Source organism: Acanthochromis polyacanthus, chromosome 13 (assembly GCF_021347895.1).
Source record: "Acanthochromis polyacanthus isolate Apoly-LR-REF ecotype Palm Island chromosome 13, KAUST_Apoly_ChrSc, whole genome shotgun sequence".
Lineage (NCBI taxonomy): Eukaryota > Metazoa > Chordata > Actinopteri > Pomacentridae > Acanthochromis > Acanthochromis polyacanthus.
Genome location: NC_067125.1, coordinates 8,148,303 through 8,171,441, shown reverse-complemented (window position 1 = coordinate 8,171,441; position 23,139 = coordinate 8,148,303). Strand labels below are relative to the sequence as shown.

Sequence of the window (23,139 nt, the reverse complement as noted above, 5' to 3'; positions counted from 1 at the left end):
ATGGAGTCAACCAGACTGTCCATCTTGGCTCTCTTTCTGTTGGTGGTGCTCGGATCATCCAGTGCAAAGGGTAAGACGACAAAAAAACCCAGACAGATTTTGTGGTGAATCAGTTGACGTGATCGCCTCAACAATTCACAGAACCATTGTTAATCAGATAGTTCTTCTTTGGCGGAAGGCTTTTTGGGGAGGCTCCAACTTTCTTAGACTTTCTTCTGCTCATATTTTTCAGATTTCTCATACATTTTAAAACTTTTTCCAACTTTTACTCTGTTGCTTTGAACTATCAGACTCTTCGTCAACCTCTATTCAAACCTTTCAAATGCATTCACACTTTGAAGCACACGCTTGATTCATTTTCCTCACACCTTTAGCGTGTACATTTTTTTCATATTCTCAGCTCACAGCTCTGTCTGTCCAGGACTCATAAAGACAGGCTTCCACTGACACCTCAGCTGCTCTTATTTGTGGCATGGCAAGGGACACTTGAACCAACAACTACAAGCATTTTCAGATCTCACATTTAAATTGACCTTTTCAGCCTCAAAACTGCTAAACCTGCTGGTGGGTTTTGAGGGCATGTCATCACAATTATACTATTTACTACAGCCAGGAACTACAGAGGCAGAAATCAGAGGGTTATGAGTGTCTGAAGGGTCCATGAACTAAGCATGTACTATGGCGTGTTGTTTGGTTGAACTGCAGGCCATGTTTACACAGAGCAGAGAGGTGATACATAAGGTAAAAAATGGAAATAATAAAATATCTACTGTATGAAGAGCCACCATCTTATTTTCAGGTGTTTTGTTAGGAGTGCTTGGAGTAATGTACATTACCAGTCAACAGTTTCATTTTTATTTAATTATTCTGTACATTGTAGAATAATACTGAAGATATCAAAACTGTAAAAGAATACATCTGGAATTATGTTGTAAACAAAAACGTGTGAATCTTCAGCATTAACCTACAATTGTCCAATTGTCCTTCGACCTTCAAAAAAATCCTGGATCCAGACGGTGATCCGGATCACCTCCAAAATCTAATCGATTGTTACTCTTGCTCTTCCGGACATCCTGTAAAAATTTGGTGAAAATCCATCCATGACTTTTTGAGTTATGCAGACAACAGACACACACACACACACAGATGGACAGACAAACAAACTCCGGTGATTACATAACCTCCTGGCGGAGGTAAAAAGCATTGAATGAGAAAGTGTGTCCCAACTTTTGACTGCTGTGTACATTTCAGGGTTTTTACATTTTTCTAAAATAGACAATAAAAGGATACATTTTTTGTTATTTCTTTTTATAGTCAATGGTAGTAATACATTACTGAGTTCAGTCTACTTCTAGCCATAACTGTGCTGAGAGACGGTTTAACTGCTTTCGTTAACTACGTATCAACAACTATGAACATCTTCAGGTTTTACATTTAAACTGACAGTTTAGCCGTCCACAGCGCTGTAATTTTAGTTCTTACATTTCATCTGAAGTCTGTTACTGGTTTACACGTTAACTGACATTTCCACTGGTTTCAGTAATTACGCTTAAAAAATACCCTCGCACTGATTTTGTGTCTTCAAATGAAAATTTAACGGCTTCTCATCAACTGATTTTTCACCTTGTTTGTTGATATTTTAACAGACCTCAGTGCTTCTACTCACTTTACTTGAATCCTTGTCATTTCAAATAACACTTCAACTGCTTTCACTGGTCACACTTCAAACAACACCTCCACTGCTTTTGTATTTTCCTCTTAAAATGGCTTTCATCTGTCTCTCTCTGACATTTTAACTGTTCATCATTCAGTCTTCAGCACAACTGTTTGTCCACCAGCAGTCCAATAATCCATTCAAATCTTCTTTTTTTTTCTTTCACTGTTTCCACTGAAATCTCAACTCTTTTCACTGCTTACTACTCAACTAACAATCCGACTGTTTTCAGTAGTTGCACATCAACTGATATTGCACTTTTGTTGTTCCCGCATTTACCTGAGATTTATCTGACATTTCCACTGACCTCAGGGCTCCCATTTTATTCACTTTCATCTTTTACATTTCAAAAGACAGGAAGACTTCTTTCAGCTGTTACACCTCAGAAAACATTTCCACTGCTTTCATCTCTGGCTCTCATTTCATTATTTTATTATTCTTCAGCACTTACTATTTTACTACTTCAGCGTCATTGCCAGTATTACTTTAGTACATCTATTTGAGCTTACTTATTATTTTTTATTGTAAGTGATTTTCAGTTCCATTAGGCACTGCGGTTACTAATAATTAGTCAGCAATACATTCATCTCTGTCTCTTTGTCTAAGTTTTAACACCTTACAGTGCACCTACAGATTTTGGATCTTCAAGTTTAAACATCTCCAACAACCTTGTTTAGCTCTTCTAGCCCACACTGTTCATCATTCCTACACAACTCTCCAGCTGTTTTTAATCAACTAACCTGTAATTGCTCTTTTATTTCTTCCATTTTAACTCCTGTGGTTCGGCTTCTTTCAGTGTTTCTATTATGCCTGCCACTTCAGCTGTAACTTTAAGTGTTTAAGATGCTTCAGCTGCAGATTTTCATCTCAAAGAAACCATACTTGCTCTGTACATCGTTTTAAAGATTGTTCTTTATGCATATTTGCCTATTAAGGTCAGTTACAGTAGAAAGAGAGAGCAGGGGAATGACATACAGTAAAGGGTTTTACCACTCAGCTATTAGGTCGCCCTCTTCCGATTGCTTTCACACAAACCAGTAGATCGGGTGTCGTTCATGATAACATCTCAGTGGCCTGGAAATGTTGACTTTGATGTATGATGCTCCTCTTTTCACTTTAGAGCTTCTTTTCTACTTTTCTACATACTGTTTCGCATCCCAATCATCCTTCATGCAGGATTCACTTCTCCCTTTGTGCTTTGTTTTTACCCTCATTTCAGTTTCCATTCTTTCTCCTCGCTCATTCCTCACCTCCTGCCTTTCCTGTCATTCTCCAAACACTTCCCTCCCCATTTGTTTTGTTAGAAGCTTCCAGACTTTTCAGATCAGCACATTCGGTGTGGAGTTGTGTAAGAGCGTTTTATCAGCGTTCACTCGGTGTACTACTGTATCAGGCTAACTGTTAACAGCGCAGAGAGATGTACTGCAGCAAATAAGAGAGCATGAGAGCGAGGTGTGACAGCTGTTGTTACAAACAAACATCCAAACACACACACACATTCACGTCCCAGAGGAGTGTTTTAATTCTGCTCACAGTGATCACTGCAGGATACACAGTACGGATCTTTGACTTCCATCCGTGACATTTTAGCTTGAAGTTTGTTCAAAGCATTAAGCTCCACCTGTAGAGAGACAGATGCTTACCTACAAGGACGGGCTGTGCTTTAAAGGGGTACTCACACAGTTTCATAAAGTTGAGGAACTCACAAGAGGCAAGTAAAAAAGAAATGGTTGAAATTGAGACAGTAGAAGACCAGTAGAAGAACAAAACCTTCTCTCTTGTTATTGACTCCACCACAGAGCAGACCGGGAGGAGGCTGGGTCGGCCCGGCAACTTAGAAGGAACAGGGAGGCATGACTCGGCCCAGCTGTCCCCTGCTGCAGTGGAAATACGTCAGCTCCGCTTGGCACTTTGTAGATCAAGTGGACTGACCTGAGGCCAGGGAGACAAATGAATAAAGTCCCATTAATCTTCCCCAGCAGACACTGTTCCATGACTCACAGCTTCAAGATTTCTCTGGCTTGAATACACATGAAGCTTATGAAGCCATATGATAAATGTTTTTTGATGAAAAGCTAAACCCACAGCATAAAAGCATGAACAGAGAAATTAACGACGACTCTGAAGATGCATTTTGCCAAAACACATTCAGTCACCAAGCTTAAAAAGTCTGTTTAAAGATGTGTGTGTGTTGTGGCTCACTTGGTATTCTCACACTAACACCAGTCTGACCTGTGTTCTCGCCCTCAGTTGAAGAAGAGAACCCAGAGTTCTGGAGGTCACAGGCCAAGAAGACTTTGCAGTCAGCACTGGACAGGAAGCTCAACACCAATGTTGCCAAGAACATCCTGTTTTTCCTGGGAGATGGTGGGTTACAAAACACAATCACTTCCTTACACTGATAACACCAGGCAACCTTGCCTGACTGAATAGGTGAGACAAGCAGAATCAGGAATTAGCGTCTGACCTAATTTGTTATATAATTTTGGACCTTGGTCCGCTTCATTCTCGACTCTTTCATGAATGTGTAGAACGGAAAACAAACATTTCAAGGAAAACAAGAAGATATGGTGTGGAATTCATAGAGAGTCTGAAATTTACTGCAAGATGGAGAGATACTGCACTTATTTTAAAAGGAGTTATGAGTTTATCAAAGCAAGAATTTCTCAAGGTGTGTGTGTGTGTGTGTGTGTGTGTGTGTGTGTGTGTGTGTGTGTGTGTGTGTGTTCTTGTACTTGCTACATGGTGAGTACCATTTTCTGCATTTAACTATCAAAGTGAGGACATTTTTACAAAGTGAGGACATTTTGGCCGGTCCTCACTTTGAAACAGCCATGTTTGAGGGTGAAGACTTGTTTTTAGAGAGCAGGTATGAATTGAGGTTTGGTTAGGGTTAGGGTAAGGATTAAGTTTAGGCAATCAGTTGTGATGGTTAAGGTTAGGGTAAGGCTCTAGGAAATGCATTACGCCTATGGATGTCCTCACTAAGATAGAAGTACAAACATGTGTGTGTGTGTGTGTGTGTGTGTGTGTGTGTGTGTGTGTGTGTGTGTGTGTGTGTATGCATGCATTAGGTATGGGAATCACAACCTACACGGCTGCTCGTATCCTCAAGGGACAGTTGCAGAACCAGTCAGGGGAGGAGACGGTGATGACCATGGACACCTTCCCCAATGTGGGGCTGGCTAAGGTACGCACGCACGCACGCACGCACGCACGCACGCACGCATTCAAGTATAACTGATGAACTGATGCACAAAAAAAGCAAATTTCCTTTCTATTGTCTTCTGTTCATTAATCTATAGCTGCATCATTGCTACATTAATGTTGTGCAGAAGTCACCCATAAGTGCTCACGGACCAAATAGTCAAATTGATGTCATTTGTGTTATATGTATTCAGTCCTGTGACCATCCAGCTGCTGCAGAGGTGTATCTTTTTGCATGTGGTGTCACGTTTTACATATTCACTCTTAGACTTTAGTGAGGATAGCATCCGTTCTTCCTCAGTTTGGGCACAGATGTGTGAGTGAACAAAAATAGTCCCTGAAGAATGGCAAAACCTCCCTCCAGAAATGTGTGCAACATCAGTATCCTTCCTGCAGAGATGATCTGTCATAAAACATAAATGTGGACATGCAAAGTATTGTAAATAAAGAAGAGTAGCTAATGTCACAGTGGTTACATCCACCATTTATATACAGTTTATGAGCTGTAATTACCGCTCTCTGCTTACTGGACATTACTGACTGGGAATGTAAATATGTATATCTTTTTTTAATCTTCCCATGATTCTGCATGATATACTGTTATTAATACGAAGCAGTAATCTATTCTAGTTTTTCGTACTTGTTCAATCAGCGTAGCTAAAATGTTTTACAAAAGAGTCAGCTATATATTAAACAGTGTATTTTTTAAAACTAATGAAGTAAGTAATAGCAAGTGAGTGCTAATGGTTTAGAGAACCTTTTAGATTAAAAAATAGTAAAAAAAATATATGAGCAGATAGTATTTGATGGGTTCTGTAAATGTTGTTCATGTTCTGCTGAAGACCCCACTAGCTCATTTTTATTGCATTCTGGTTTCCTTTCCTGCTGTTATTTCCCTCTACAAGGCCTTTTTTTTTTTTACACCATTCATTAAAGTGTGAGGACAGTTTGCACGACAGTATACTTTAAGTTTTCTTTGTGTGTGTGTGTGTGTGTTCTACAGACCTACAGTGTGGACTTCCAGATTCCAGACAGTGCAGCCACGGCCACAGCGTACCTGTGTGGAGTAAAAACCAACCTGAACGTCATTGGGCTGAGTGGAGCCGCTCGCAATGGAATCTGTAAAACTCAGAAGGGCAACGAAGTCACGTCCATCTTGAAGTGGGCTAAAGATGCCGGTAAAACCATCACAGTGCAATGTAAAATAAGAAATGATCTCATTACTTGTTCATTGCTTCATATGAGTTTGTTTTGCTCTAAGAGAGCAAAGTAAGAAAGCAAAGACAGAGAGAGAGTTCTGGAGATTTAAACTTTGACATTTGGTCGGGGCAGCTCAAAGCAATGTTTAAGGCAAGCCGAGGCATTTTCTTTGTGTAGCTTATTTCATACACAGAAGTAGCTCAAAATGCTTTACATAGAGAGAAAACAAAAATCCCAAGACTTAAAACATGCAATTTTATGACTACAATAACAATAAAAAACTAGAAAATATGAATGCAGCAAAAAGAATAATTTGCATTTAAATTATTAACAGAAAAAACAGTGCAGATAAAAAGGTTAAAATGTCAGTGATTTAAAAGAGCTCACCCATGAGCACATGAAAAAAGGAAAATTTTTAACCCAGATTTGAAAAAAAGTGACTGCTATGAGCATAAACTTAAGCCCGATCCTTCGTTTATGTCCACTGCCACTGATTTATGTGCTTCTAAAACCAGCACAGCAGCTTCCAGTTAGATTGCATTTATAGAACCAACCTTTAGTTTAGCGGCAGAATTTCATCAGTGGGCTTTAAATGTAGTGATCATATCAGCAAGAAAATACCCTTATGTAAAAATAAAATTCAAGTAAACAGGACAGGATAATAGCAAGAATACGGTTTTCATAATATTTACAAGATAATGTGATGCATGAGAAATGGAGGAACTAATAGAACAGATGTTACACTAACGATAATGGTAATTTTCTGCAAATGTAAATAGTCTCCTATGAACAAGCAGCGCTCATTGCTGTGCAGACGACACCCAGAGGATGAGAAAGCAGAATGTCCTGAAATGATGCTGTGATTGAGGCAACAAATGGGATTTTTTTTGACTGGTGGTTGAGGAGAAGCAGATACCTGACACAGCCCGGCGTGTCACATTTTCGTTCTGGCTGCTGTCAAAAGAAAATCCCTGCGGCCTCATGCAGCCTCATTAAAACCTGATTTTGTGGCTGAGCGCTCTGCTGTCCCGTCACAGAGGTGTTACAGAGACCACCGGGGAGCCGAGAGCAACAACAGCTTCAGCCTCGGGTTCCACTACAGGATAATGTGCTGCACAGGGAACCACCTTGACTCTGATCATGTTCTACTGTTATCAGTGGCCATAAATATTTCATACAGGGTGGTTCACAGCTCCGACCCCAGGACAGCACCAGAGACAATCAGTTGTGTGAATTATGTGCGTTTTACATAGAATGAGGTTATTTTTTGTCTTTGACCTGAAAAGGACTCCATCTAATGTCAAAAAAATCACATTTTAGAAATACCTCTTATAGTACAGTCCTCAGATGGTTTCTATTTTGCCAGCTTTTACGTTTCTAGACAGGAACACCTTTGGGGCCTGGACTGTTTGGTCCTTGGGGTTGCAAGAAGATTCTTTGTTGCTTATACACAACCGTTCAAAAGTTTAAGGTCACCCAGACAATTTCATGTTTTCTATGAAAACTCACACTTTTATTCATGTGCTAACATAACTGCACAAAGGTTTTCTAATCATCAATGAGCCTTTCAGCACCATTAGCTAACACAATGTAACATTAGAACACAGGAGTGATGGTTGCTGGAAATGTTCCTCTGTACCCCTATGGAGATATTCCATTAAAAATCAGCTGTTTCCAGCTAGAATAGTCATTTACCACATTAACTATGTCGAGGCAGGATTTCTGGTCAATTTAATGTTATCAACATTGAAAAAAACTGCTATTCTTTCAAAAATAAAAACATTTCGGGCGCCCAGATGACTCAACAGGTTGAGTGGGTGACCCATAAACAGGGGCTACTGTCCCCGATGCAGTGGTCTGGGTTCAGTTCCAGCTCAAGGCCCTTTACTGTACGTCTTCTGTCTGCCTCTCTGCTTACCTATCATATAAAGGAATCAAAAGGGCCAAACATAATAACTTAAAAATAGGGACATTTTTAAGTGACCCCAAACTTTTGAACGGTAGTGTACCGTCGATGTTTCTTCTTTGTAACGACTCTATTGAGCTTTTAGAAAAATAGCAACATCCCTTTTATGTTGAACAACAAGAAAATTACAATTGCAGACCAGTTCATTTTTTTTATTTCTGTCTATATGTCCTTGATCAAGATTTTTAGTTGGTAAAATGTCCACAAATGGTGAAAACTATGCATCACAAGAGCCTATGGTGTCATGTTCAGATGTCTTGTTTTGTCCAACCAACTCATATTTAGTTTAATGACATAGCAGGCTTAAAGGGTTACATAATATTCATGTCTGACAGCATCCAAGCAGTCATTTTTCCATTTTTTGTTTGAAAAAATACTCCCAATTGTTCTAGATTAGGTCACTATCAGTTGAAAAGCTGATTAACCAACGGATTTCACTAATTGTTGCCACTGACAGCGCAGCAGTGAGTGTTGCCTTTTGGCTGTCAAGATTACAACAGAAACACTCTTTCAAGATCCTCAGTATTGAGTTTCCACACATTTCTTCCAAGTGTGTTTAAGGTGCATTGAACCCTCAGTGACAGCTCTAATCTACACAGACGACTGGCTGTTCTCACACCACCACTTCATGAAGCCATCGGCCTGTGTCTCTGGTGATTAGGTGTCCGCTCTCACAGCCATCACAGTGAGGATGTCCTCAGTCTGTTGCTCTGCCTGGATTCATGCTCTATGAACGCATGTCTGTCAGATGAATACATGGCAACTCCACTGTGCAGGCAGCAGCCACTGAAGAGAACCGATTTGGTCATGGTCGAGATGGCCGTGTCTCTGATTGAAGGAGGGTCGGCAGCTTGACCGCTGGTGCGAACAGGGTGTCTGCACAAAAACATCTTAAGCATTTTGTTCAGCTGGCATCAGGCCTGAACCACAACAAATGATGCAGGCTTCACACATACTGCCTTCAGCAATGTCACCTTTTTGGACTTTAAGCAAGTAGGCTGAAAACAATGAGTAATGTGCAGGAGTGGGGTGAATACATGTTTATAGTCTTAAAGTCTTTGTTTCTGCAACACCGCCCAATATATGAGGGCAGTCAGACGGGTTTTTTTGTATATTTTCTGCTCAAAAGAAGCAAAGGAATAACAGTTCTCTCATGTATTAGATTTTTTATGATAAAAACTCATAACTAAAACAGCATGAAAAACAAGTATTCAGCAGTGAGTTAGCAGAAGCTTGACTGTTGTCAGCAGTAAGGTTTTATGAACCATCATCAAAAATTAAAGACCCCCCTTTGGTGAAAATGAAAATTTTACCTTGTTATCATGGCCATATGGTGTCTTTTTTTATGCACCAGAAGACTCATCATGAGCAAAATAGCTCATGATGGCTGAACATTTCCAACTGCAGTGTCCACAGACTGAACACAGATTCAGACTTCCAGGGTTTTATTCATAACGATCTGATAGAACCATTGAAGTTAACTTGTAGCGAGGGATTTTCTGTATCATTATTCTTCAGAATTCGTTTCTGGTTCTAACACGCATGGCTGAATGTCTCAGTGATTACAACTTGCCAAGAAACTGTGGCAGAACAGGTTCAACAGTTCAATGATTATATGTCAGGACCATATGAACTTAACTTCAATAAAGTGTTCATACAGAACATTAGGCAGGTGATAGATTAAAGGAAAAACCTGACCGCTGACCCCCACAGTGAACCCTGGTCCCTGCTGTGGAGGGTGTTTTGCTGACATGGTTTGTCCCCTTTGAGGGAAGGGTCACTGCAAATCAATACCAAGTTGTTTTGAGTGATCACTTCTATCCTGTGAGGAAACATTTGTGTCCTGATGGGAGCGGTCTCTTCCAGAATGACAATGCTACCATCCACAGAGCACAGGGGAAAATGATGTGAGTCATTTGCTGTGACCTTCACAGTCTCCAGATCCCAACCCAATTGAACATTTGTGTGTTCGATTGTACTCTCCGCCATCCTCATCTAAACACAAAATGAGGGGATATCTTTTGGAGGAATGGGCTTCATCCCTCCAAAGACGTCCAGAGACATGGAGGATCAAACTCTAAGTACCATGACTCTGTTCTGGTGTCATGTGGTGGACCGACACCTTACTAAGACACTTGCTGTATGCTGGTTCTCCTTTAATTTCTCACTCATCTGTACTATACAGTAACATACTGCACAGTGTGGAGAACAGGTGCCTCTAATTTTAAGCCAGTTTAAGCCAATATGTTTAGATTTTATATGATCATTTTATTGGTGAAATTTTAAGTTTGTGTTTGAAAAAAACTGAGCTGTATAGGTTGAACTTAAAAAGGAACGTTAGATATCTCAGTGGTTAAAAGGGCGTTGAGTATATTTACTACGTTATATATCAACATAGCATACACTGTCGACAGGGGGGTTGATGGAGTTGTTGATTAATGACTCAGCTGTCACCCAGCCAGCTGCTCAGAGGTTTTGTCTTTCAAAACTTTCATTCTGAAACTTGTTCATAGAGCACACAAACATTCACGCATGCCTCATCATTGCCACTGAGCGTTAAACAGTAAAACTACTCTATTTATGTTGCAGGAAAGTCTGTGGGTATCGTAACATCCACACGTGTGCAACATGCCACCCCGGCAACCACCTACGCCCACAGCGCCAGCAGAAGCTGGTACAGTGATGCCGACATGCCCGCCTCCGCCAAGGCGGACGGCTGCACCGACATCTCCTCCCAACTCCTCAAAAACACAGACATCGATGTAAAGTCATTCTTTGTAACGTTTTCATTTTGTTTTGTAACAGCTGGACTGTGTTTAAATGTGTGTGTTTGCTGTGTGTGCGTGTGTGTATCCAGGTGATCATTGGGGGTGGTAGGAAGTACATGACCCCCCAGGGCACCAAGGACCCGGAATACCCCAGAGATTACGCCTCCAGGGGGAATAGAAAAGATGGACGCAACCTAATCACAGAGTGGCAGAATTCGAAAATCGGAAAGGTAACATTTGTGTTTAACTAGAGAGCAACATCGATTATAGCAGCAGGATCAGGGAGGTGCTGCAAAATCACTAAATAATGAGACAAGATGTGAGAGTCAGGTCATTTTTATTGCTTCATATAAAGAGTAATTAGGCAATATCTCTACTTCTGCTGCCAACTAGTGTGTGAACCTTCCACCTGCCCCACCTTGATTGTGTGCAGTAGTAATAGTTTTATGTTAGTTTGTTACTGTGTGACCCTGAAGTATTATGGCACAGTGATATTGCAGTCAGCTAATTTTTAAGCAGCCACTAAATGATAACAGTCAGTGGATGCATTTATTTAGGGGGTAAATGCATATTCAAGTTTCCTTTATTTTACTAATTTGAAACTTGGTTTAACCCTGGTAATGTCCTCCCAGTTGCCATACACCTTTTGTACTTTGAGGCCAAAAATGATCCCGCTTGGTTTGACTGTTATTTAAAGCATATAGTGCAAATTGTCAACCAAATCTGTGATACACCTTTAGTCTTACTTCAGTCCAACCCGTTATCACAAAATTTTCCCTTCATTTTGGAATTTAGGGCCAAATAGACATTGTTTACATAAAAGTATACAACAGAAAGAGAAAAAAAAAGATTGTATTTGGGGTCAGAATAACCCAAGGACAACTCAAGGGTTAAATTTATGTTACATTTGACTGAAAACTGTTTTTTCAAATCAGCCATAACTAAAGAATTTTACCTCCACTGCATCAGTGCAGCAGCCACGTTTAGATGTGAGATGTAAGGCTGACATTTATTTAGCAAATGTGTTTTTGCCCACAGTGCTGCTATCTTTAGTCTGCAAGGAATTTAATTTGCTTTTACTGTTTTTGAAAATGATGAATCACCCTTTTAAATGCATGTAAAGTACATTTCATTGTTGTTGCTCGCTAGCAGAGAGAATTGGAAACAAAGAGTGTCACATCTGTTTACATATAAAACACCTGGTGCTGTGTGGTGTTTTAATCAGAAGAATAACTTTCTATTTTGGCATCCTTAGATAGTTCTTACATTTAACAGACATTAATGCATGAGAACAATATCTCTATGATAGGATAATCACTGGCAACAGTTGGACTGTAAAATTCTTAGCCATGGTGGCATGTTTTTGCAATATTGATCTGAGTTTATCAGAATTAGTTTGACTTCGACACTGTATATGTTCATAAATGCTTGGCATTAATTCACAGTGTGAGTGTAAACAAAAACACTGCGAGGTGGGGAAAGTTTGAGTATCTGAGGAGAGTGTACCACAACAAGTGACTCATCCAGTGACTCACAACAAGCACAAAGACATTCGCCATCCCACTCGTACTTACGGTGACAATGTTTCTCTCATGTGGGTCACAGGTAGCTCACTACGTGTGGAATAAAACAGAGTTCGACGCTGTTGACCCTGAAAACACAGATTACCTCATGGGTAAGTTTCTTTTCCCCCTTCCGTTGCCCTTTCTTTTCTTTCCACTTGCAAGCAAAGCCTTCCCATCCAGAGAACATCACTACGACTAAAGTATCCTTGGTTCTGTCGCCAGCATTTCATCTTGTATTAGTCATGCCAACCCTGAACACACTTCTTCTTTTTTATTTACCTTAACCTACATAATGTTGTCAAAGTGCAATACGATGCACAGCACGAGTCTTTTATGAAGTCTGTCGTCAGTACACCATCTGTTCACTATAACTACTGTTACTGTAAGATTCAGTTATTTTGTGTTTTTATGAGTACTGTCTTATAACTAGGGATGGACAAAAACATCAGTTAAAGCGCTGTTCCAATGAACTGTCCCAGGGAACGTTGTCAGTGAGTTATCATAGTAGCAGCAAGCTGACATAATTAAATGGAATGTATGTACCAATAATGAAGGCAACTAATTCCAATGTGACAATACATCTGTGTGATATTGACTATTAAATCTCTATAAAAGAGAGAGTATGCAAAGAGCTTTAATGCAGCATCGAAAGTGATAGTTTCAATTGGAGGGAACAGCTTTAGACCTATATTTTATAAGTTATAAATCTGTCCAAAAATGGGCTAATTATTCAACTGCTTTCTTAACATCAGCTTTTGAAGTTGTGGTAATTGTGCAACCAGTTGCTTATTAACATTTATTAGCAGACATGGAGTGTGGAGTGTAAATCTGAAGTTGTCTTTGTGTCAGTTCCACATGTACAGTTCTGTGAAAACGTATTTGCATTTCCAAATATCTTCTATTTTTGCATATTTGTGACATTTTAATATTTCAGACAATCAAATTCATTTTAATGTAAGACAAAGATTACCCAAGAAAACATAAACTGCAGATTTTAAATTATTAAAGGGAAAATGCTGTCCAATCCCACCTTGCTCTTTGTGAAAAAGTAGTTGTCCCTTTAGCTGCCAATCTACCAAATTCCTTTTGCAGCTGGGTTCATTTTCACCATCCACAACCACATATGATTACTGCCAGGCTTGTTGAACCTAAACATCACTAAATAGAACCTGTCTGACATTGTGAAGTAGCTGAAAGGTCTGAAAAAGCAGCACACGATGCCACGTTCTAAAGAGATTCAAGAACAGATGAAAAACGCTTTTCACATTTATCGGTCTGTAAATGGTTACAAAGCCATTGCTGAGGCTTTGGGACCTCAGAGAACCACAGTGAGACATTATCCACAAATGGAGGAACATGGAACAGTAGAGAACCTTCCCAGGGGTGGACCAACAACCAACATTTCTCCAAGAGCATCGATATCTAATCCAGGAGGTCACAAAAGAACCCAGATGAACATCTAAAGAACTGCAGACCTCACTGGCCTCAGTTAAGGTCTGTCTACATGATTCCACAATAAGGAAGACTCTGGGAGGAAATAGATCCGGGGGAGAGTCGCAAGGATCAAACCATTCCTGATCAAAAAGAACATTAAGGTTCATTTGGCATTTGCAAAAAAAAAAAATATCTGTATGAGCTCCAAAACTTTTGGGATAGCATCCTGTGGACTGATGGGTCAAAGGTGGAACTTTTTGAAAGACATGAATCTGTTACATCTGATGTAAAGCCAATACTGCATTCCACAAGAAGAACATCACACCAACAGTGAAAACCTGGTGGTGCTAGTGTGATGGTGGAAGGATATTTCATGACCCAAAGCTCAAGCACAAAAGGTTCATGCAGCATGACAATGATCCAAAGAACACAATCAGGCCCGCCTCTGAGTGGCTCAAAAATAACAATATTAAGGTTTCCGAGTAGCCGAGTCAAAATCTCGACGTGTATCCAATTGAGATGTTGTAGTAAGACCTTTAAAAGACAGTTCATGAGCCATCTAATGTGGCTGAATTAAAACTATACTGCAGAGAAGAATGTCAACATTCCTCCATTTAACAGACTGATTGTAACAAATATGGAATTGCAGTTGTTGCTGCCAATGGACCAACTAGTTATTAGGTTTAGGAGGATGGTATAGGTTTTCAATAACTCTTCAATAAATCATCATTTAAAAGCTGCATTTTGTATTGTGTAGGTTTTCACTGTCTAATTTTAAATACATTTAAATGCCAGTTTCTTGATCTGGAACATTTAAGTGTGAAAAATATGCAAAAACAGAAGCACTGTACATTAAAGCTTCACAATTAGTCGCCCTGTTTTGATCCTACAAAAAATATTACACGTCAAGGCATGAACACGTTGACTGAGCTGGCTCCAGTGTATTCCATGGATGTGGGATAGGATTTGGTTCAGGGGAGTTTTGGAGTGTTGTGTTCCTCAAGCTATTCCTGAGCAGTTTTAGCAGTCTGGTGGTGTGCATTGCTCTGCTAGGGGAGGTCACTGGCAGAAAGATTTTGTCATCAACATTGTAATGAAATGAATCAATGCATTATGTATCACCTGAAAGTGATTTAAATGTTGTGGCTGATTGTTGTACTTGTCTCTTTAGGTGTCTGAATGCTCCAATATGCTAGTTTCTAACTTAGCAGCTACTGTACAGTCAGCAGCTGCTAAGTATATCATGATGTCAGTGAACTCAGTGTTTTCTTTGTGGTGTGCGATGATGTGGAGGAGATGTAGAGATCCAGTCATCATGCTTTTTCTGGACTGAGTGCTCACTCTCAGCTGTAGAGACTTTGGATTTTTCCCTGCTTGCACCACATCCTGCATGCTGAAAATAGTGTTGATAGTAGGAGGGAGATAGGACTTTCCTTGCCTCTTAACCGCCACCGTGGGCTGATAAATTGGACATACTGTAATTTTAACATGGTTTATCTCTCTCCTGCCAGCGCTGTTTGAACCTGGTGATCTCCGCTTTGAGGAAGAAAGGGACCCAATGATGGATCCATCCATCGTCGAGACCACAGAAAAGGCCATCCGCATCCTGCAAAAAAACCCTAAAGGCTTCTTCCTGCTAGTAGAGGGTGAGGACAACAGCTTCAGTCACCTTCCACACACTTAAATCACTAAATCCATCAAAGACAGGATAATGAAATTTCCTGAGACACGGCGCTTTGGCTAAAAATAGATTTAAAAAAAAATAACAGGATTGCTCCAGGTGAATGAATTGACTCATTGATCCTGCAACAATCACAAGGCAAACCTAATTGGCAATTAAAGGACTAGATTGCTTTAATTGCTGTGCTTTGCTAAAATATCAATATGTGTTCAACTTTAGCAGTGATGTCAGAGGGATGCCTCGTGGTGTGTGCTATAGCAACAACCTCCAGAATACCTCATGTTACAGAACACTGTGTACCTGCAGTAGATCCGGTGACTTGACATTGATTTTGCATATAGCTCAATGAGTTTGCTGCAGTGTGTGTTAGCTGACTGCGGTGGCCTGATGTGTTTCTGTTCCACACGGCTGCCTCGCTGGCCTCCTCATCCATCTCTCCTTTAAGCTCACGCAGCTGCCTCAGGAGTCCATGGTGCTACCGGGTGTCTGCACAAAGCCTTTAAAATAACAGGCAAATGTATAAATAGAAGCAGCATATGGTGCATCCAATCAATGACAGCTCGCCAAGATCACAACTTATTTACTCGGGGCTTCTTCACTTTGCAATATAGCTAGTGGAGAGTACAGGAGTGGGGAGATGTAAAGCACAGGGAAAAAGTAACATCAGCTTCATTTCCCTGCAAAATGCAGTTTCTCTGCTAGAGGAGTGGTTCTACTCTGAAATCTACCTGTAGATATGCATCAGTAAGCTTGACCAGACTGATTCTACAGAGTGAACAACTCATTTAAAGTAAGTACTATTTTTCAGAGTGGATTTTCGTCAAAACTAAAGTCTAATCTAAAGTTATTTGAGACAAGAGTCAAGTCTCAAGTCATTCACGATATATGAGTGTCATGGCATAAATTAGAGTCAAGTAATTCATTTCATGATAAGTTAATTCAATATATAAGTGCAAAGGTGTCTGAGACATATCAGACTCAAGTTTCAAGTCTTTCAAGATGAACAATAGTCAAGTCTCAAGTCATTTAGAACAAGTCAGAGTAAAGTCTTAAGTCAGAATCAAGTTTGGAGACAAGCTGGACTCAAGCATGGAGATATTACACAAGCCAGAAGTTTTAAAACAAGTTAAACAATTCAGAGTTAAATCTTTCAAGATGAGTCTTAATCAAGTCCATAATGATTTTCAAGAAATTTAATCCAAGTTTAAGTCAAGCCGTACAATAACAAGTTTCCACTCAAATCTGTAAGGATCCAAAGTCCCCAGAGGCAAATTATTGCTCTCCTGCATGTATTTTGAGTCCATGAAAGCTGATCATCCAGATTAAAAATGAGTGTTTGAATTGTTTTGATTATAGTGTTTTTGCATAACAAAGGCAGAGTTGTTTGAATGTTTTGACCGATCTGTTATTTTCTTTTTCTGTATGTCATTAGTTTGGTGTTTAGCAAGTCAGCATCTCAGACTTAAATAAGTCTTCAACAATGTAAAAGTCAAAGGATTTCACAGACTTTAAGTCCAAGTCCCAGATCTAAAGTTCTACTTTGTAAATACTCTAATATTTGCAGGACCAAGTGGTTTAATCACATAAGTTTCTCTTCAAGTATTTTAATTCAGAGAAATAGAAAACTTTGTTTTACTGAGTTCACTTAATTTAACACTGAGAAATGGAGAAATTAATCAGTGGTACTTGGTTTAATGAAGCTGTTACATTTTCTCAAAACTAAGCACTTTTTCCATATAACGGATATAATCAGTCCTCTTTGCCACTTAAAGCACCAACCAGTACCAGAAGCTCTTACTTTCCAGCGGCGTCCTCTTTAACCATTTCCTCCCTGTGTGTTCAGGAGGACGTATCGACCAGGCTCACCATGAAGGCCGGGCATACATGGCACTCCATGAGACAGTCGCTTTTGACAACGCCATTGCCAAGGGCCTTGAACTCACCAAAGAGGCTGAAACTCTCACTATAGTAATGGCTGACCACTCCCACCCTTTGACATTCAATGGATTCCCATTCCGGGGGCAGAACATTCTAGGTAATTATGAACTGACCTTCTGCAGTACTTCCAAGGCTAAATCTTTCAGATGCAGAGATCATGTAGTATCAATGTAACATCAAGGTGCTTTAAAATTTAAGTATATGCAGTTCATTTTCACACACTGACAGTCCTCTTTCCTCCCTTCAATCTTTTGCTCCATCCATCCCTTCCCCCTCCAGGTGTGTTTATCCACCATGACAATAGAAATCCAAGGTGGCATTCTGTGCCTGTTGTGTGTGTGTGTGTGTGTGTGTGTGTGTGTGTGTGTGTGTGTGTGTGTGTGTGTGTGTGTCTGCTTCCTCACGGCTTCAGTGTGCCGCTGCCACCAGCAGTTTGACATTTCCTCTGCTTTCTCTTCCCTGCAATTACAGCCGGGGTAAACACATATAGCTGGCAGCCTTTCTCCCGCTCGCCTTTCTATTTCAGTCCCTCGCTTCCTCCTTGTCTCTCCTCCTTCTACCTGTCTCCGACCATCGACACCGACGCCTCCCTGTCTCTTACATTTTTTCCTCTAACTTCTCCTGGCTCTGTCAGTCTCTCTCGCCTGTTAATCTCCCTTTGGAGGATCTCCTTATCGACCTTATGTACTCCTTTACCTCTCTGCCTTCCTCTCCCTCGCTGTTCCCTCTCTCCTATACCTGGAGGCTTAAAGCCTGAGGTGTCCTTCCTTTCACATGAGACATTCTGACAGGTCACGGTAGGAAAAGCACAGGTATAAACGCTAAAATCAGATGTGGCTGTATTTTGTTTAGCTGCTTTATTTTGCTGGCTCACTGTCACACTGTTATTTCTAACCAAGTAGAACATTAATGTTAGTAGTAACATACATGGTTTTCTACATATTAAAAATCATATTGTCTACTCTAAAGAAAACTTGATGCCCAATAGAATTTCTGCCTTTAAAAGCTTGGGTATGAAGCTGTACAGGTTTGGTTTGATTTTTCTCAGGGTTTAAAATATCTCTCTGACAGTTAGGGAGGTCTGTGGGTTCTCCAGAGTGACACAGTTTTTGAAAAAACAGGTTTCTATTGAATTTTTAAACATTTTTTTTTTAAAGCTGTGAGCAGCACAAACAAAATCCATTGTACCTCCATTGTATTGAAGTAAAAGGAGAACCTAAAACCTGCAGAAATAAACCTATTGGCGGTTAGTACCATTTTGTTTTTAATAGGTTTTTTTTGACATTTTAGTTGAAGCTGCCCTCTAAATTTACACTGTAGGTCCCTATTATGGCGTTTTGATAACACTTTACCTTGCAGCCTCATATTACATTTGAAAGATGATACTACTCCAACGCACTTATACACAAACAGCTGTACTTTATCAAATTCAGCAAGTGTCTCCTCATAGTGTAGTTGCAGCCCATATTGTGTGTCCTGAAAACAAATCCAGTTCATATACAGATGTGATTCATTAAAAAAAACAAAACAAAATGGCTTAAACCAATTTACACACGATTCCACCTGATTCAGGCTTTAACAACCTATTAAACAGAAGTTTTCCTTGCAGTTCATTTCTATACATTTGGGCCAATCGGGACCTCTTACACCTTTTAGTGGGTCAAAAGGTGCCTCATCAAACATTCAGATTGCCAACAAGCAGAAAGTAACCCTCAATAAAGGCTATTCTATTCTATTCTATTCATATCATAGGTGACCATTTGCATTTGTGGGAATAAACGCATGGAAAATCTCTGGTGGAGTCGTCGCCCTGTAAATGTACAAAATCAAGCTTCAAAACCTGGCAAATGTAGTGACAGGGTGTATTTTAACCCAAACCATGATCTGTTTTAAAACTTGGCCAAATAGCTTAGGCAGAATTTAGTAAGCACTGTATAACAAGGAGTGAGTGAAAGCAAAAGTTAAAAACAAGATTTACATGAAAAAATAAAACTATATTTGTGGTACAAAATGAACGTCAAGCTCAAGTCTTCTGGGTGAAAGTCTTTGTAAGGGTAAAACTGTGACTCTGCTGCCATTAAATGAAGTAATAATGATGTACTGAAAGAAACTGAAGGAGTTTTTTTCTGCTTGTTCATGTGTGTGGGAATAATCCGTAATGATAAAATTTACTTATTAGGCTGACAACATATGAAACGACTGACTATTTTAGCATATCTTGTGCACGTTCACGCTTGTGAATGTCCTCTAAATATCAACAGTCTTTCTCCAGAAGTGCAGACTCCACCTTTAATCACTTACACTACACTGAGTGTTCATGATATACCTACTGCTTTACTTGTATTATTATAAATACTAAGTGTGGACAGAAGCCAAGAGAAGAGGGAACAAGGGGTTAATAAGTTAGTGTTTCAGAGGAACTAACAATAAATGATGTTGTTGTGTTAGATCATACCAACTCACAGCGAGAGTACAGCAAAAGTGTTCCTGTGAGGGAAGAAGAAAATGTGGAAATTGTGGTAAAAGTGCTGATGCTGTATTGAAATTAGTAGTCATATCTTTTATTTTAGACTGATAATAAACTACTTGCAGTGTAAAGTGTACTCTGGTGTACATGTCTTGTTCCCTTGTATCCGCTGTCAGGCTGCTACGCATTACCACGTTTTTTTCTTGCCTGGTCTCCACTGAGGCTTTTAGTATCTTGTAAAGTCTAAAAACTGAATCACAGAGGTTTACACTCTGCCCAGAGCAAAGTCCACAGCATCCACTGATATTTTAGGGATTTTCCAGCATGAAAATACTCAGCTTAGAAGATTCAGCCCACAAATGTATCGGTATCGGTTTTCAAAGCCCACTGTATATTGATTGAGCTGCCGTTATCTCATGCTGTTCCTGCCTTTTTACTCCCTCTTTCCTGTCCTGTCCTTATTTTACCCTCCCCCTGTTCCCCCTCCCGGCGGTGCAGCAGTGATTAATGTGACTGCGAAACTCTGAGCTCTCCATCAGCAGGGAGACTTGCCAGGCTAATGGCTCATCTGGAGAGAAACACTGAGATACTCAACAAGCTCCACACCTCCTGCAGACCCCTGGGATCCAGAAAACCCTTCTCTCTCATGTGTTTCAGTGTATCCACAATACGAGGCAGAAAGGAGCAAGAGAAGAAAGTAAAAGCTAAATGAGAGATGTTGTGTGTGTTTTTCAGGTAAATCTCCACTGTGGGCTACAGACATGAAGCCGTACACCATTCTGATGTACGGCAACGGACCCGGACACAAAATCGTTAATGGCAAGCGCCCTGACCTCCGTAATGTCACCACCGGTAAGAAACGCTTATTTCTTCACTTTTCTTACAAGAATGTCACAGACTTGACTTCATTATTGTAAAATCCCTCACTGACTGCAATCCAGTCACTGCTGTATTTTATTTGCATATTTTGAGTACGTTTAGGAACAAAGAAGCTGAAAAGACTCTGCTGTCATTATAAAAACATTGATTGAAGCAGCTTCAAAGTTCAGCTGTTACATGAATGCATGTTGTGATGGACTTTCAATGAATTAACCTTTTGCAATTTTCCTTTGGCTCATCTAGATGGTAAAGACTACCACCAGCTGGCTGCCGTCCCCTTACAATCGACCACCCACAGCGGGGAGGATGTGGCCGTGTTGGCCCGTGGACCCATGGCCCACCTCTTCCAGGGCGTCCAGGAGCAGAGCTACATCGCCCACGCCATGGGCTACGCTGCATGTGTGGGCGCCGACCTGCGTCACTGCCAGGACCCTGCGCTTCACACCACCATCGACCCCAACAACGCAGCTAGGGCCTCGTCAGCTTTGCTCAGCAGCCTCCTCAGTGCACTGCTGGCCCTCAAAGTGTTAATTTAAGATCCTTTTTCCTTCCTGATCTGACTCTGTGGTCTGAGGTCAGGGTTGAACAGCAGCAGAATCTGTGGCTTCCTCGAGGACACTGTCATAGGGAAGACGTGTGCTAATGTGTCCACCTGAAGCAGGTCATGTTGCTGCTAGTAGAACATCTTGATCACACAGAGAGGATCAGGCTTTTAAATGCCATATGTTAAATATTTCAGAGAATCTCAGCCTCCCAAAGACAGGAAAGAATTATAATATTTAAAATAACCTATTGAAATGTGCATTCATCATCCAATAAAGCAGTCCTTCACTTTGGAGTTGGTTTGTCATTTTAGCAATGTGTAATATGTATGTACAGCACCAATTAAAAAAAAATTGGACACACCTTCTCATTTAAAGGTTTTTCTTTATTTTCATGGCTATTGTAGATTGTAGATTAGAGCCTATCTCAGCTGACTCAGCGAAGGCAGGAGACACCCTGGACCCTATGTCGCAGGGCTACATATGCAGACAAACAAGAACACTCGCATTCACACCTACGGGCAATTTAGAGTAAAGTAAGCAGCATATTTTTGGACGGTGGGAGGAAGCCGGAGTACCTAGAGAAAACCCACGCATGCACAGGGAGAACATGCAAACTCCATGCAGAAAGATCCCAGGGGAACCGGGGATCTTCTTGCTGCAAGGCGAAAGTGCTAACCACGACTGTGCAGCCCAACGTGACCAAATCTAGCCAGGTAAATGAACACGCACTTAAACTCGCGAGATCATTTGCTCGCGCGAGATTTCATCACGTGTAATTATCGTGACGTTGCAGAGGGAAACACATTTGGAACACCGGAGTTCGTCTGAAACAGGTAAGAAAACCTATTTTTATCCATCTAAAATCAAACGACAATGTATGCATGAAGTCAATATCAGTTTACCTAAGAATTTTAGCGATATTTTGGCAAGTCATTTGCATGAAGCAGCCGGCCGTGGCGGATATATGCTGCATTTGTGTAACCGCGCGCGGGTGTATCGTCACATTCGTTTTAATATTTGGAAAAAAAGTGATAGCGACAAAAAAGTAAGTACTTTTGTGGTCATTTGAGAACATGCTTAGGTGCTTTTCAACCGCAAATTGAAGCACTGAATGGCACCCTCATCGCGTCCCGGCTTTCCTGGGATCTTTCTGCATGGAGTTTGCATGTTCTCCGTGTGCATGCGTGGGTTTTCTCCAGATTCTCCAGCTTCCTCCCACAGTCGAAAAATATGCTGAGGTTAATTGGTGATTCTAAATTGCGATTGTGATAGACTGGTGACCTGTACAGGGTGTCCCCTGCCTTCACCCTAAGTCAGCTGGGATAGACTCCAGCACGCCCGCGACCCTAATGAGGATTGGCTGGATGAGAGTATTGTTGATCCTCTCAGCTAAACCTCAGCCAAAAGGGACAACAGACATATTTCTCCACATGGTTGAGATATTCCTTTACACTATTATGAAATAATGTCTTATTTACTTTAGTTTCCTCTGGTTCCATTTTTGAGAACTTGCCATCCTACCACATGTTCAGTACTTTGCAAAGGATTACAGATAAAAGCCAGAATTAGTTTTTATTCACCGGTTATTCAAAATGCACTGAGCAGCACCAATTCTATTTTCACTTCAGCATCTTGGGGACTTTGCCACAGTTCTGTGGATTCTGTCTGTTAAGGTAATCCCAGGGTGAATCCATGATGCAGAGATCAGGGCTCTGTGGGTCACACCATCTATTGCATGGCTCCTTGTTGTTTTTTGGGGGAAGATAGATTTGTTT

General features: G+C 40.5%; 1 protein-coding gene across 1 annotated transcript; it reads left to right on the top strand.

Annotated features, from left to right (window-relative positions):
* alp3 (alkaline phosphatase 3) lies at positions 1–21,657 on the top strand. Its single transcript, XM_022222303.2, has 11 exons — positions 1–70; positions 3,965–4,081; positions 4,789–4,904; positions 5,925–6,099; positions 10,677–10,849; positions 10,945–11,085; positions 12,461–12,530; positions 15,366–15,500; positions 17,379–17,570; positions 20,676–20,792; positions 21,063–21,657. Exons 1-11 carry the CDS (start codon positions 1–3, stop codon positions 21,353–21,355), a joined length of 1,599 nt encoding a protein of 532 aa, XP_022077995.2. The 3' UTR covers positions 21,356–21,657.
* Positions 21,658–23,139: the final 1,482 nt, after the last annotated feature.

Coding starts and splice junctions, on each gene's coding strand:
- alp3 (XM_022222303.2), top strand. CDS start 1: ATGGAGTCAACCAGACTGTCCATCTTGGCTCTCTTTCTGTTGGTGGTG. Junction 71..3,964: donor CGGATCATCCAGTGCAAAGG/GTAAGACGACAA, acceptor TCTCGCCCTCAG/TTGAAGAAGAGAACCCAGAG. Junction 17,571..20,675: donor CCGGGGGCAGAACATTCTAG/GTAATTATGAAC, acceptor TGTGTTTTTCAG/GTAAATCTCCACTGTGGGCT.